The sequence below is a fragment of the Taudactylus pleione genome, unplaced genomic scaffold (assembly GCF_031769625.1).
Source record: "Taudactylus pleione unplaced genomic scaffold, aTauple2 ptg000500l, whole genome shotgun sequence".
Lineage (NCBI taxonomy): Eukaryota > Metazoa > Chordata > Amphibia > Anura > Myobatrachidae > Taudactylus > Taudactylus pleione.
Window position 1 is genome coordinate 3687018 of NW_028284902.1, and position 15606 is coordinate 3702623.

At 44.8% G+C, this 15606-nt stretch overlaps 2 protein-coding genes across 6 annotated transcripts in view; both read right to left on the reverse strand.

Moving 5' to 3' along the window:
- Positions 1-5508, reverse strand: part of RBM44 (RNA binding motif protein 44) — a 146443-nt gene extending 140935 nt beyond the window's left edge. For 3 of the 5 annotated variants that reach the window (XM_088449933.1, XM_088449934.1, XM_088449931.1), the window contains exon 1: positions 5421-5508. The gene's annotated coding sequence lies outside the window, so the exon portion shown is untranslated. The remainder of the gene's footprint in view (positions 1-5420) is intronic. The other 2 variants (XM_088449932.1, XM_088449935.1) reach the window with 2 other exon arrangements.
- A 5011-nt stretch (positions 5509-10519) lies between these two features.
- The window catches only part of LRRFIP1 (LRR binding FLII interacting protein 1), a 61771-nt gene continuing 56684 nt past the window's right edge, over positions 10520-15606 (reverse strand). The window contains exons 23-27 of the mRNA XM_088449897.1: positions 15014-15113; positions 13754-13828; positions 13109-13188; positions 12694-12798; positions 10520-11899 (exon numbers count right to left, since the gene is read on the reverse strand). Of these exons, the coding sequence (XP_088306023.1) occupies positions 11789-11899; positions 12694-12798; positions 13109-13188; positions 13754-13828; positions 15014-15113 (471 nt within the window). The 3' untranslated portion in view covers positions 10520-11788. The remainder of the gene's footprint in view (positions 11900-12693; positions 12799-13108; positions 13189-13753; positions 13829-15013; positions 15114-15606) is intronic.

Sequence of the window (15606 nt, forward strand, 5' to 3'; positions counted from 1 at the left end):
GAAGATAAGCTTCTGAAATTGCCATACGGATCCAAGCTGCCAAAGTTTGCCTTGAAGCAGGCCAACCCTTTTTACGGAAGCCATAGAGGACAAATAAGGCGTCCGACTTCCTAAACGAAGAAGTGCGGTCAACATAAGTCCTTAAGGCCCGCAAAACATATCCAAATATCTAGAAGAAAGAGAATGTCTTTTACAGGCGCACTAAGAATGTATAAAACGTAACTTTTAATTCATGTAATCATAGAATGACTAAAAAATCAACAGCGAAATATTAAAAAAAGACATAGAGACTATAGACAAACATATATCGTGTGAATAGAAACATGGAAAAGGTGTCAATAAAAAAAGTGTCAATGAAAAACACTTGGTGTCCCGCTGTGTGATGAATAAACAATAAATGAATGATCTGAAATTGTGAGAGGGACTATATATCAATATCTCTTTAACATATAATGTAGACAACAGTGTAATTGTTAGTCCCACTCTCAATATAGATATAATCAGATGAAAATCTGAATGTACCTCTTCATGTGAATAGTTACCACATGCAGGGCTGCAACTAGGGGGGGGCTGGAGGTGCACGTGCACCGGGTGAGCCGCTGTACCTGGTGCCAGTGACCTCCAGCCCGGCGATGCAGAGAGGCTCCAAGCCGGACGTCCGCTGGTAATATTTATTACCAGCGGGCGCCCGGCTCCTTCTCTGCAGCGACGCGGTGGAGCCGGCGCCGGAGGCTGGAGTTCTCTCCCGAACTCCAGCTTCCGGCTCTCCCCACGGGCACTATGGGGGAGACGTCATGACATCTCCCCCATAGTTCCAAGGAGCAGCCGGAGGACCGGACGCGACGCTGGATGCAGGAGCGGGGTTCAAGGTAAGTATTTTTTTTTTTTTAATAAGCTGCACTACAGGGGCATTATTATGGGGGCAGGGGCATTACCACAGGGGCATTACTATGGGGGCATAGGCAATAAGGGGCATTACTATTGGGGCATTACCACAGGGGCATTACTGTGGGGGCATGAGCACTACAGGGGCATTACTGTAAGGACACTACAGGGATATTACTATGGGGCATGGGCAATACAGGGGCATTACTATGAGAGCATGGGCACTACAGGGGCATTACTATGAAAGCATGGGCACTACAGGGGCATTAATATGGGAGCATGGGCACTACAGGGGCATTACTGTATGGTGGGGACTACAGGGGCATTACTATGGGGGTATTAACATATGGGCATTACTATGGAGGCATTACAATATGGGCACTACTGCAGGGGGAATTACATGGGGGGCGCCAAATTACTGTCTTGCCCCTGGTGACCAAAATCCTAGTTTGTAGGCCCTGACCACATGGTCAGATATAGTGATTATATTCCTGTCATGATTTAAATCATAGGATAATGATAGAGCCGAAAGAAGTATATCAATAAAGATGTTTCCTCTAACTGCATACAATACTGTGTATAGTCTGCTGGGAGCCCTAAATATCACTTTTGCATAACCCCTATTCTACAGCGTGTGCAACACACACTACCGGTAATGGTGCTATGTGAACCAAATGGTCACTAATGATATCCGGGGTAAACTGATATATAATGCAATGTGTATGTGTTTATGATCGAATGATAATACTTTATTATATCATATAGAGTATTCCACATAAACAATAATTCATGGAAATAATTTATATAGATAAATCTTATCCGTTAAATGATCTTTATTGAATAAATCGGATATTATTCCTATGAGAGGTGGCTGTGTACAATGAGTAATACGAAATGTTATTATTATAAATAATCACGGACACACTCCGTCTCTCAATATAAATGGGCTCTCCTTATTGTGTCAGTAAGTGCAGTTCAGGTGTAAAACGGCTTAATATGTTACAATGTTGCTAGACAACAAAGCAGCACAATTCGTGCTGCAAGCAGCAAGATTATTGTATCAGTAAGTGCAGTTCAGGTGTAAAACGGCTTAATATGTTACAATATTGCTAGACACAATAAAACAGCAAGATTCGTGCTGCGTATGTAATGTAAGGTAGACAGCATCCATCTAGTAATCCTCAGTACATTCTCAGACGTGTATTAAGACTGCGCATAGACTAAAGGATAAGTGAATGAAAATAAGTATTGGTTGTATGCTGCAGTGAACTTAGCCACAAATAATGGGCATGGAAGTGAATGTTTACAGGACGCTGACACCGTCTATGAATTCAGCACATTCAAGTATCCTGCATGATCGTACATGTCAGCTGTTCATAGCGTCTAGCTTAATCCTATGTAATAGATTACAATGATTCAACAGGTATCACATATATCATTATTAAGTAAACATAAGGTCACACAGCGGGACCTGCCGCCAACGCGCATTTTGCTGAAAAAGAAGGAGGGCAGGGCGCCGCGCCCCGCTAAAACAGCCTAGCGGGAACGCTAGACAGAGACGCCACCGGCCGCTTATGTGGCCGCAACACAGACTCCCCTTGTAACACATCCGACAAGTGCTATACAGAACTAGTAGCGTTCCCGCTAGGCTGTTTTAGCGGGGCGCGGCACCCTGCCCTCCTTCTGGAGGGCAAAAAGCACCCTGCCCTCCAGGAGGAGGGCAAAAAGCGCCCTGCCCTAACAGCCTGCGGGAGCCTTCTCACCCGCGGGACGCAGTGTCCCGCGGGTGGGCAAACATGCGGTGACCCGGTCACCGCCGGAGAATAGACGCCGGGCGCCTGCGCCCAGCATCTATTCTCCCTTTCAGCAGCGCTTGGGGGCTGCCCGGCATGTCCATAAGCGCCGGGCACGCCCCCAAGTATGACGAAAAGGGGACGCGTCTTATAGACATGCCCCCTTTTCATGACCCCGCCCCCTTTTTGAGGGCGCACGCGCCTTCGGCGTGCCCACAAGATTGCCCCCTCTAGCTCCGGCGCCCTGCCTGCCACCGGAGCTAGAGGGAACACTAAACTAGTCAGCGAATTAACCCACGCATGCTCCTGAGAGACCTGGGGAGGGGAAATAGGGAGACTGTGGGGTACCATCAATTGCCTCGGGAAACCCTGCATGGGTGACGACACCACTGACTGCTGGGACAATCCCATCTGTGAGAACGCAGGATGCGGAGCTAACTGGCCCACCAGGGTTGTAAGCGCTTTGGCGAAACAAGCCCAGGGTGGCTCCTGTACCGGCGCTGTGACAGTAATTGGCCGCGCCAATAAATAAAACTGCCGGCATAGCCCCTCCGCACTACCCTCCCCCTCCGCTATAGATACCTTACACTTAGTACACAGAAGCTGGAGAGGAAAGTCACTCTCAGACATGATGGTAAGTATGTGACCCCTCTCACCAATACTTGTTAATCGAGAGACCACCCTGCAAGCACCGCACCGCAAGGGCTTTAGCAGAAAGAACAGGGACAGTGATAAGGCTGACAGTAAGAAATTAAAAGTACAGGCAGCAGCGCTAGCACAGTCACATACAATGCACAGAAAATTAAATCCTGCACTATCAGCGCTGATACTCAACTACGCAGACACAGAGTCTGGTCGGACACAGCGCTGCATACATAGACCTGACCAAGCGGAGGAGAGGTATGCGGGGGGACCCAGACCACGATGCCTCCGTATTAGGCTTCCAGCAGCGTTCACCATGCGTTATAGAAGATGGCCACCGAGGAGCATAGAGGAGGCTGGCCTGGGGGAGGAGCGCTGCCACAGGGCCAGTCAGCGTGTGCAGAGAGGGCTGTGTGCAGCGGGGGAGGCGCCGGCTGTGAGACAGGGAAGGCGCGCTCCCCTGGCATGCATTTAACCCCTGGGACGCCGCAGCGTTACCGCTCTGCCGCCGTCCGCTGTCCCAGGGGGGTAGTGGAAGCGCAGGTTAATACCTGGCTCCACGCTGCAGCCAGTCGCCAGGGAGCCCCCTGCCTGGGGACTTTGGACCATGTTCAGCAGGGTCCCACCGCGGGACCCCGCTGCTTACCTCGTTGTCCCCCTTAGATCCAGCCATGGCCCAAACATCTGGGGTCACCGCTAGCTGTGACCCCAGATGCTTACCAGCATCCCCGGATCGGTACCGGCGGGGGTGTAGGGAAGACAGCATGGACGTCAGCACTGACTGTCCATGCTGTACTTCCAGATGTGCAGCCACAGCTGCAATGAAGAAAACTTCAGGGGCTCTTCTTAGCCCCCCTCTAGCAGGTGCATCCGACTCCGGCCGGGCACCAAACGAAACTGAGATGCCTTGGCTCGGGGGCGGGATATAGGAGGGGGCCCCTAGTGCATCCTGGGAGGCTGAAAACTTAAGTTAACTTTATGGTGCCCGATACCTGACGTCATCACCTATACCCCAAGGTATCCTGTGGATACCCTATGGACCCTGAAGTAGAAAATAACTGTGTCAAAAAAAGTTAAAAAAAAAAAAAAAAAATAGGGACACCCCAAAAAATTAATTTAAAAATTGGGGTGAAAAAAAAAAAATGGGAAAAAAGTGTTTAAAAATAGGGAAATAGGTTCAGGGCTATTCTGCAAATATGCGGCAGGTGTATTCTAGAATAAGCTATTAGCGGCAGGTGCATAGATGCAGAATTTTTTAAAACTTACTTTAGAAATATGCTAGGACCCATTTTCATGTACCCCAAATTTGATGGGGCCACTTAAAAAAACGAAAAAAATAACCTAAGTGCTCTTCTGCAACACTTCTTCAATGTCGGGAAAAAACACCTGCTGCGGCTATTTAAATCCCGGACTTTCATTTGCAGGCTAACACAGGGGTACCCATAGTGATCCCCCATGTTTTTACAACTTTAGGGGGGTCCTACAATTTATTCAAGGAAAAATTCATTTTTTTACGCAGATCCCACTTCGCACCTTCCCGTTTTCGTAGGTTTCATATGGAATACGGGGATAAAGCGAGCGTGCGCCCGATACTTTATCCCACAAAAATCTCCGATGTGGAGCGAAAAGTCCAGCGCGGACTTTTCGCTCCCATATTGAATACCCCTCCAATAGCGAAACCATCAATCATCAATGGACGATGGGTAACCCTTGAAAGACCGATCATAGAAGATGGAGAGACCAGGGGATACGCATTCCTTCCCCTGCAAAGTATATTTAATGAGTGCAGCAGATTAATATACACAGGGGCAACAATCATTCAAAAGGTCAAGTTCTCTTCTAGGAACAGACACCACAGACTGTCATCTGAGCAGTTATACAGTCCTACATAGGGCTGTTACACATAGGGGCTGTTACACATAGGGGCTGTAACACATAGGGGCTGTTACACGCACACACCCTGCACCCTTACACTATCAGGCTATACACGTGCACTGTGCGGATTCCGTGACCCAGAAGTGAACAGATACACCCATCGCTAACACTGCTCAATACAGATCATGTAATAACGCATTATTAACTATACGGGAATTGGGTCACCTGCCGTCAGCCCGGGAGACGCTGATTACCGACGGCAACTGCCGAACACCGACTGACGGGACAGAAATGGCGGCAAACGACGTCAGGCCACAGACACACACTGCTCCCTCTCTCTCTCCGCCCAGGAGAAGCCGCGGGAACACGGGCGGGCCTATCAGCGCTGGCCTTTGCTGCGGACAATACTTGTAAATCCTCCTGCTATTGGTGAAAAACACTGACAATGGAGACAACAAGAGCGCTGGCCGACTCCTTATTGGCTGAAGTTGAACCAGTTGCCGTCAGCACTCTGACTGACCCCGCCCCCAGACTCCTAGCAACAACATGTTTTTACCTATGCAGCCATGGAGACAAAACAGGCTCCCAGCAATGAGCAACATGATTTTGTAAAGTGGCTCCCAAAACATATATAACTCACCCATCACCATCAGCCGCCATAGAAGTACAGTAATACTTGGCTAGTACCTCAGGGCAGGCCATGTAGGGCGACAGCAACCATTATAGGAGTGGATAATAAGCACCTCACCCCTAAAATGTCTACACTCAGATCATGCTCATCTAAAAGACCCTTCTTTTCCATTCTAGGTAGTTCATGCAGACCCAATTGTCTGGCTCCTGGACTTCCCAGCTAATTTATGATTGCAGTATAGGAACCGTCTTCTGTGCCCCCGCCCTGTGCGCCAAATTGTGGGGGTGACAACAATCGGGGATGTAAGGAGTCATACGATATTGGGTTGCAGAATGCAATGAACTACACATAATTGAATTTGACCCTCAGGACCGCACTACACTCCTTTACACGGTATCCGGTCATTAGATCTACAGTAAAAAGATAGAAAGGCAATAGGTCGACAGAGTCTGAATGTCAACATACTAAGGGGTAAATTTACTAAGATTGGAGTTATATTTAAGAAGTGACGTTGCCCATGGCAACCAATCAGATTCTACTTCTCATTTATCTAGCACCTTCTAGAAGATAATATCTGGAATCTGATTGGTTGCTATGAGCAACATCACTTCTTAATAGAACTCCCATCTTAGTAAATTTACCCCTAAAGGTCTACTAGAAATAAGGTCGACAGGTAAAGGTCGGCAGAGTCGTTAGGTCGACGCACAAATGGTTGACGCATTTTTGTTAGGGTTAGGCACTTACTCCGACGGTTAGGGTTAGGCACTTACTGGAGGGTACTAGAAGGGACGGTTAGGGGTAAATTTACTAAGATGGGAGTTCTATTAATAAGTGATGTTGCACATAATACCTGGAATCTAGAAGGTGCAAGATAAATGAGAAGTAGAATCTGATTGGTCGCTATAGGCAACATCACTTCTTAATAGAACTCCCATCTTAGTAAATTTACCCCTTAGAGTCAGACACCTACTCCTGGGGTTAGGCACCAAGGGAAGGGTTAGGGTGAAGATTAGGGCTAGAAAAAAAAAAAAAGTCAACCTAATGACCCTGTCGACCTTCTTACTAGTCGACCTATTGCCCAACTTCCATTGTCTACACAAACATTGTGTACCTTTTTATTGTAGACCTAATGATCCGCACTCCCTTTACTTACAGCCTACGGATCACAGCTAGGGTTATGTAATAAAATGGCGCACATTTGTGCTTTAACCTATGCCAGTTTGGTTGCTATAGCTTGCAGCTCATTTTATTAGAGGGGTTAATCACTTTTTCAACAGCCTTCTTATAGTTTCTAATCCGTCACGCGATACTCGCCATGACCTGTTTGCATTCAGACTATGGGATCCATTCATTATGTTAATTATCCAACTCGCTGTGGGTAGCAGCAGTGGATACAAATACACCAAAACAATTCAACATTGCTCCGGTGCAGAGACAAAAATCCGCTGCCTCCGCGACCCCCTTCACTGCTCCTTTTGGGACAGTGAAATTTAGCTCTGTCGAGTCTGACTCAGCAGTGCTAATGCGCCTGCGTGAACTGGGCTTCATACAGGGGCACAAAGCCCCAGCGTTCTGTAAAATGAGCCGGACAGGGGCGGAGAGATCCTAAAGGATTCCTCTTCAGAACCCGACTCTGCAGGAGAAAACGCCATTTGAAGATGGCAAATGCTCCCGCATATGACCCAAATTGGATATAGTTATCAGTTTTGGGGATGAGTTTGGGGTGTGGTGCCCCCTGGGGTTGGTGTGGCTGGGCTGCCCTGGGGTGCACACTTTAACACATTATTTAGCACTTTAACACCTTCAAATTATATTTTTCTTTTTTCTCTTAGCATTTATATTTTTATTTATTTATATACATACAGTCAGGTGCATAAATATTGCGAAATTGACAGATTTTTCATATTTTGGCCTCTATTCACCACCACAATGGCTTTGAAATGAAACAAACAAGATGTGCTTTAACTGCAGACTTTCAGATTTAATTTGAGGGTAATTACATCCAAATCAGGTGAACAGTGTAGGAATTACAACGGTTTCTATATGTGCCTCCCACTTTTTAAGGGGCCAAAAGTAACGGGACAAACGAAACAATCCTAAATCTAACTTTCACTTTGTGATGCTTTGTTGCAAATCCTTTGCAGGCAATTACAGCCTGAAGTCTGGAACGCATAGACATCACCAGACGCTGGGTTTCATCCCTGGTGATGCTCTGCCAGGCCTCTACTGCAAATATCTTCAGTTCCTGCTTTTTCTTGGGGCATTTTCCCTTCAGTTTTGTCTTCATCAAGTGAAATGCATGCTCAATCGGATTCAGGTCAGGGGATTGACTTGGCAACTGCATAACATTCCACTTTTTAGCCTTAAAAAACTCTTTGGTTGCTTTTGCAGTATGCTTCGGGTCATTGTCCATCTAAACTGTGAAGCGCCGTCCAATGAGTTCTGAAGCATTTGGCTGAATATGAGCATATAATATTGCCCGAAACACTTCAGAATTCATTCTGCTGCTTTTGTCAGCAGTCACATCATCAATAAATACAAGGGAACCAGTTCCATTGGCACCCATACATGCCCACGCCATGACACTACCACCACCATGCTTCACTGATGAGGTGGTATGTTTTGGTATCATGAGCAGTTCCTTTCCTTCTCCATACTCTTCTCTTCCCATCACTCTGGTACAAGTTGATCTTGTTCTCATCTGTCCATAGGATGTTGTTCCAGAACTGTAATGGCTTTTTTAGATGATGTTTGGCAAACTCTAATCTGGTCTTCCTGTTTTTGTGGCTCACCAATGGTTTACATCTTGTGGTGAACCCTCTATATTCACTCTTGTGAAGTCTTCTCTTGATTGTTCACTTTGACACATATACACCTACCTCCTGGAGAGTGTTCTTGATTTGGCCAACTGTTGTGAAGGGGTTTTTCTTCACCAGGGAAATAAGTTTTCTGTCATCTACCACAGTTGTTTTCCGTGGTCTTCCAGGTCTTTTGGTGTTGCTGAGCTCTCTGGTGCGTTCTTTCTTTTTAAGAATGTTCCAAACAGTTGATTTGGCCACACCTAATGTTTTTGCTATCTCTCTGATGGGTTTGTTTTGATTTGTCAGCCGAATGATGGCTTGCTTCACTGATAGTGACAGCTCTTTGGATGTCATATTGAGAGTCGACAGCAACTGATTCTAAATGCAAATGTCACACCTAGAATCAACTCCAGACCTTCTACCTCCTTAATTGATAATGAAATAACGAGGGAATAGCCCACACCTGTCCATGAAATAGCTTTTGAGTTGATAGTCCCATTACTTTTGGCCCCTTAAAAAATGGGAAGTACATGTAGAAACCGTTGTAATTCCTACACCGTTCACCTGATTTGGATGTAATTACCCTCAAATTAAATCTTAAAGTCTGCAGTTAAAGCACATCTTGTTTGTTTCATTTCAATGCCATTGTGGTGGTGAATAGAGGCCAAAATATGAAAATTCTGTCAATTTCCCAATATTTATGCACCTGACTGTATATATTTTTTTCCTTAGCATTTTGATTACACCTTTCACCTATATCACCTATTAACACATAGTTTTTGCTTTATTACCACTTTAGTCTTTCACTGGTGTGCTTCTCTAGAGTAGCTGGGCTTCGCCGGCTTTTTGGGGTTCTGCACCCCAGACTTTGACCAAGTATTAGGGACCTCCAGTATCAGAGAAGCCGTGATGTGGCCGGAGGCTTAGCCATATTTTAGCAAATATACGCAACTGAGATCTCTGAATTATCTACCACCATGTAGATTTTCAAATCTGATTGCTGATTTCATTCTGAGTGCTGGGGGAATACTTTTTGCTGTTTCCTATATAGAACCACTAAAACATAATCAATAACCAGTGCTCTCCCCAAGATCAGTTTCACAGGCGCTCCACCCAGGTCCGTAACTAGGGATACGTGAGCGGTGCCGCCAGACAGCGTAGAGTCCTGTCGTGGACACAGTCGCTGCTCCATTGCCTCTGCATGTGTCTAGCAGGGTGTTGTTCCAGCCATAATCACTGCTGCAGTGCCGTCCTGAGTGTTATTTGGATTCTCTAGAATTGCACACTGCATCTTGTACAGCCCCCAGAGCATCTAGAAGATGTTCCAGGCAATACTGCGCTTAGTGCCGGCGGCCCCGCCCCCCTGAGCATGATGTCATGATGTCATACGCACAGGAGGGCGTGGCTGGCACCAGGCATTGTAAAGCCCTGCTACGCCGCTGGATTCACCAGGCTTTTTTTTTTACATGTCACTTGGCACTATCCTGCGCCATGGGTCTGACTGCGAAAATCAGAGTTGTGCAGTGCATACGTTACTGTGACAGGCCCGGTTACAGAGATCCGTCCCACATTTTTAAGAGGCAGGGTGCCGTTTGGACGGCGGGAATATTGAAGACGTGCACTGTGCCTCATCGCGCATTGCTAGACACTATTATATGTGTCCATCCAGCAAGTGAGTAATATCTGCAAGAGTTTTTAGAAGTTTTTCAATTATTTAATTTAAAATGGTTAATCTCTTGTTCAAATCAAAATAAGGATTTAAACTTTTTTAATTTTGGCAAAGTATTACAGCTGCCCCCACACGGGCTACTTCTTAAAATACCCGGCTGGCAAAATTGTCTGGAGAGAACACGTTTATCTATTCTGAAATAAAACAAGAAAGGTTGCAAATCTAAGGTTCCAGAATTATCGTCTCTTTATTCAGTGAAACATTTTTTTTTTTTTATTAATCCTGAAAGAGAAAACTTCAGTCATTAAAGGTATAATAGTTCTGTAGCTTCATGCTCATTCATCTAAAAGTCCAGCACAAGTCAAATAAGGCCACTTTTCCCCCCCCCAAAAAAAGAATGGCAATGGGAATGCAAAACACATCCCATCACGTTAGTCTGTGTTCCAATGGCTTGTTTTGAGTCCAAAGTATTAATCACACGGTTGCCCAAACACACGCACATTCATTAATCTTTGGGTGAGTTTTGTATCTACACATTTCCCCCAATATGCTCAATATCCTTCTGAGGTTCACCCAAAAATAATAAATAGGCAAAAAAAAAAAAAACATTCGAAGTGTCTGAAAAAAGCCCAAGGCAGGTGAGGACATCCCGCATCTGGCTTTAGTAGGCAGTGCAGTCATCGGTGTGCGAGCGGAACTTTAACACAGGGTATTCTGGTCTCTGTATGGTGCTCATTCCTTTCAGGCTGTTAACGTGTAGAGGCTGATGGTCATGCAGGATGGCACAGCTCGCAACTGTCTAGCACACCCATGTTCCGTATTCGTTTGCCAGATAACTATCACCTGTCCGTACTTGTGCTTTATTCACAGCAGCAGAAGGTACAACAATGTAGCAAGTTGTCCAGGGAACAGTCCCTCAGACCTCAGTTATTGAAGACAGTATTGGCCTATGCACTACTGAATTGTTTTTCTTACCTGTGATGTGTTGGAAATTCAGGATGCCTTTATATACCTCTAACAAATCCTGGGGCAATGTATCAGGAGGTGGTGATGTGAGGGGGGATGGGGGGTTAAAACAGCATTTATAAGTTTTTGTGGAGAAGGTTCTCATCATTTATATGTTCAGGACATGACCTCTTGGTCTCAGTGAGACCCCCCTCGCACGCATAATAAGCCATGCTCTGCTGCTGGAGTGACCCGCTTCAGCATACTTGTGTGCTCCCTGCGGGAGGTGCCAAAGGAGGCATATCTTCACACAGATTTGAACTTGCCAAGATTTTTGCTGTCAAGGGAGCGAGGTGCATTGTAGGTGCCATAGGCAGTGAAGTGATTTAAGAGATGAGCCCCTGGCAATAGGAGACCCCTCTGTTCTGCACCATGGCTCTATATTGCTAGTTCTTGTTATTTGGAGAGAAGTAGAAGCCTGGGCAAAATGGCACTTCCAGAGCACAATCTCTGTAGGCACGTGGTCCAACCACTGCAGAGCGAGGCGTCACTGCTTAGACAGGACGGCGCTTCGGTTAGCTTTCATCTTCTCCAGCCGCTTGATTAAATGGCTATTGCCTACTTCAAGCTCGTCAATTTTATCCAAGGCAGTACGGAGCTAAGGACAAGGGAAAGAGAGGAGAAGTGAATTATGAAAAACATGGAGAGGAAAAAGCAAACAAAAACCATAATAATTTATGTAAGACCAAAAAATATAATTGTTCTTTTTTTTTAATTAAATATACAGCTAATTTGATATTTTCCTTATTGTAAAACTGGGAAACAGATCACTGTTTTATCACTAATTTCTCACTGGTGTACGCCAGATAATATTATAAATTATATGTAGGTCAGTTTTGTAACAGAAACATTGAATGTTGATACACCAGGAAACTTGAGGTGTAGTTCCAAACACACTGCATATTGCATGGTGTAAAATTAGTTTGTTACAACAACATTTATTTCAATGTATCTATTTAGCGCCAGAATGAAGAAGCAAGACTGGCCCGGCACCCACCACAGGCCATTCATAGTATTTTGTCATATAATGTGAATTAGCTCCCATGTATTTATGCAAGTACATGAAGCTGAGATGGTGGGGCAAACTTTTGCACGTTCTAAAATGAGGCGGCAGGTAGGTTGGCCGGTTCCTCGCTACATACCTGCTGGCTCCAGTTGTGGTGCCCAGATTGCACCCTAATATATAGAGAACTAACTTTATTTCCTGAAAGGCGACAATAGAGTCTTGTATAGTAAATATTGTGTTTGTCCCTGGTCACAAACTCAAAAAAGCCCAACAAGCAGGTCCAGGACGAACTTGCACATTATTTACAGTGGGTTACTAGAAGATTCGATCACATTTAGCACTGCATGCTGCTATAGGAGAACAGGATATAGAAGCTCCCTATTCACCTCCCTCTGTAATCTTCGTTTTTCAGCTTTTAATTCATCTTCTACTTTTTCAGAATTCTCAGCTGAAGATTTGTACCGGGCCAACTGGCTCTCTAGCCGGATAATCTGAAAGAGAGATTTGGCAGAATATTTCCGTAATATGATATCGGGCAGCATTGAAATAAACGAGAGACACATAAAATTTGCAGAAGGATCCAGCCTACCGCGGCATCTGCTGAGACAAGAATCATGGGTGTAGCAAACAGCCAGAGATTAATGTGCTACACCGTCCTGTCCTATAACTGTCATTTACCCATTAACCAGTGGATTCTCAAACATCACAGTATTGGCGAAACTCTTAAGAGCACCAGCATTCTGCCAGAGCATAGCGTTCTTCCCTTTACCAACAGCCATACAAATCGCTTAAATAACTCACATTCTGTTCTAGGGCGGTTATCTCCTGCGTGGATTTGGTGAGTTTAAACTTGAGGTCACTGATTAGTCGGTTGGCATCCCCTATAGCGATAAAAAAAAAAATGATAGTGTCAACTTACAATTTAATACGCAAATAATCCTTTCCAACAGCACAGGAACAAACCCCACAGCCTACCAATACTGCATTTTGGGGTTCTGGGGCTTATAAATATGGGAGGCGTTTGTGTAGCTTAGGCAGACCGTAGCCAGTTTGTCATGTAGCACTCACATGTGTCCTATTAGATTGTAAGCTCTCCAGTGAGCATTGCCCTCCCTTACAATATGTCTTATGTCTTCATTTTAGAATATGGCATCTCAGTACGACGTGTATGTTGTGTTATTCTCAGCTAGTTGTCCAGCTGGGATGCAAAAATACCCCAAAATGCCACACTGAGGGCATTCATAGTTTATGTTTTACCTGCAGTGCAACAGAAGGAGGATGAGAACACAATAACAGCACTGAAAATGCAGGTAATCATTGACCTTTAAGACTGTAAGGAAACAGCAGTCTGTTTTCTCTTTGAGAAGGTCCCAAATGTTGAAATAAAAATGTTCCTGACACAATGCATAATTTATATACTGACCTAGACAAGACATGTAAATTTACCTGTTATAATTGTGACATCAAGGGATGGGATCGCTGGCTTCCTGGCTCTGTGTAACTGTGTGGCTCCACACATGTCTACAATAATGGGAGTTATTACATGAATATGTTGGTTTGAACGTTACGGCTGCTGTCAGTGATAATAGGGATCCCCTAATTGATTAGATTCTAACCGATCACAAGTCAGGAAGAGGTGCAATTGGGGCGGGCAAAGCTCCGATACGTTTTCAGTTGCAAAGGTTTAGAGGAACCTACATTTTATGAGAGACCCTGGTTCCTAAATTTTGTATATTGATTGATACCACTTTCTTTGTTCTGGATGCTGGGATATGGGTTCATCATCATGCTAGCCTAAACCTCAATATTCCCAAATACGCTCCCTGTTATCGAGTCATGACATACAAGCAAATTGTATTGTACTCTAATTAGATTAACAGAAGAGCCTTATGAGGAAAACAAAGGAAACATAAAAACTTATTTCAACAAAAAAGTTAATTCATTGGGGAAGCAAGTGAGAAAAAAGGAGGAGAGCAAGGTGTCCTGCCCAAACATGTAACGTAAATTATAAAGCAGAAAGGAGGGGGGAGGGGGCACAACTATAAATTACTGGGCCCTATAGACAAATTTTGAAGGGCACTCAACACCTATTAACTACACTTTAATATCAAACTGATACATTTCTTAAAGGAGTATTTTAAAAGAATAATAGAGGCCTTAAATAGACACTTAATTTTTGTCTTCCTGGGTCCGAGGAACTCTAATGGTGCATACACAGGTAGCGATCAGCCAGTGATACGATATTGCAGGCTGACAGTCATGCACCCTCCCTGGTGTGCTGGATGATCTGTATCGATCACCAGCACACCACATACTTACCGAGGACTATAGCAAACCTGCTCGATATTGAGCAAGTTGACCGGCATGCACGGCCGATGGATAATATCGCTATCGTCCATAAGGGCCTAGCATCGCTGGTCGATGGTAAGTTGTTAGGGACCTTTTAAATGAGCGATAACAGCAACAATAATGTTATCGTTCTTTTAAATCGCTACATGTGTACACACCACAAGATGCTGGACCCCATAGCACTTGCAGGTGCTTCTACAGAATTACTGTATATACCCCTATAAATTGAGGTATAACTTTTAGGACATAGGTTATTTCTAGCATGCTTTATATGCAGGGCTTTACTTAAATGCTAAACACAAATATGCCATACAAATGATCTTGCAGACTGGACCAGGACGACGTAAACCTGCTCACTTTGCACATCGGTGCCATTCTCCAAATCTTCACTATCTGCATTTTCGGGGGTTCGGTTTCCAAGGTTTCTCTCTTCCAACTGGCCCTTCAACTTCTTAATCTGATATGAAAAAACATTCAAGAATGTCATATTGGCAAGAGCCAAGCATAATGCCCAGCACATAACATGAAAGGCAGCGTTAATGAATGTATAGTAATGTTCCAACATCAAACCAATGTAAGTAGCCTTCAAGTTGTTTGAATATTGAAAGCTAGATACGTTAAAGGAGATTTGGTGGACTTACTATCCCAACCCCCCTCTCCAGCACTCACCATGCAACCCTCATTTCCTACCCTCTTATACTTGAGCCTGATATCCCAACTATAATCTTTTCTTCTCCTTCCAAACACCCCTTGACCCAGTTCCTTCCATACTTCTCCCCTCCCTCTCCCTCAAAGCCTGGACCTAGATCATCCTTCCCTCTCCAGTAATCACCTTTCCTCTCTCTCGAACTACTGCCCCATTTATCTGAACCCCTTTGCTTCCAAAACTCTTGAACACCTTACCTTCAACCAACTGATCCAGTTTCTCTCCTCCTACTCTCTTATTGACC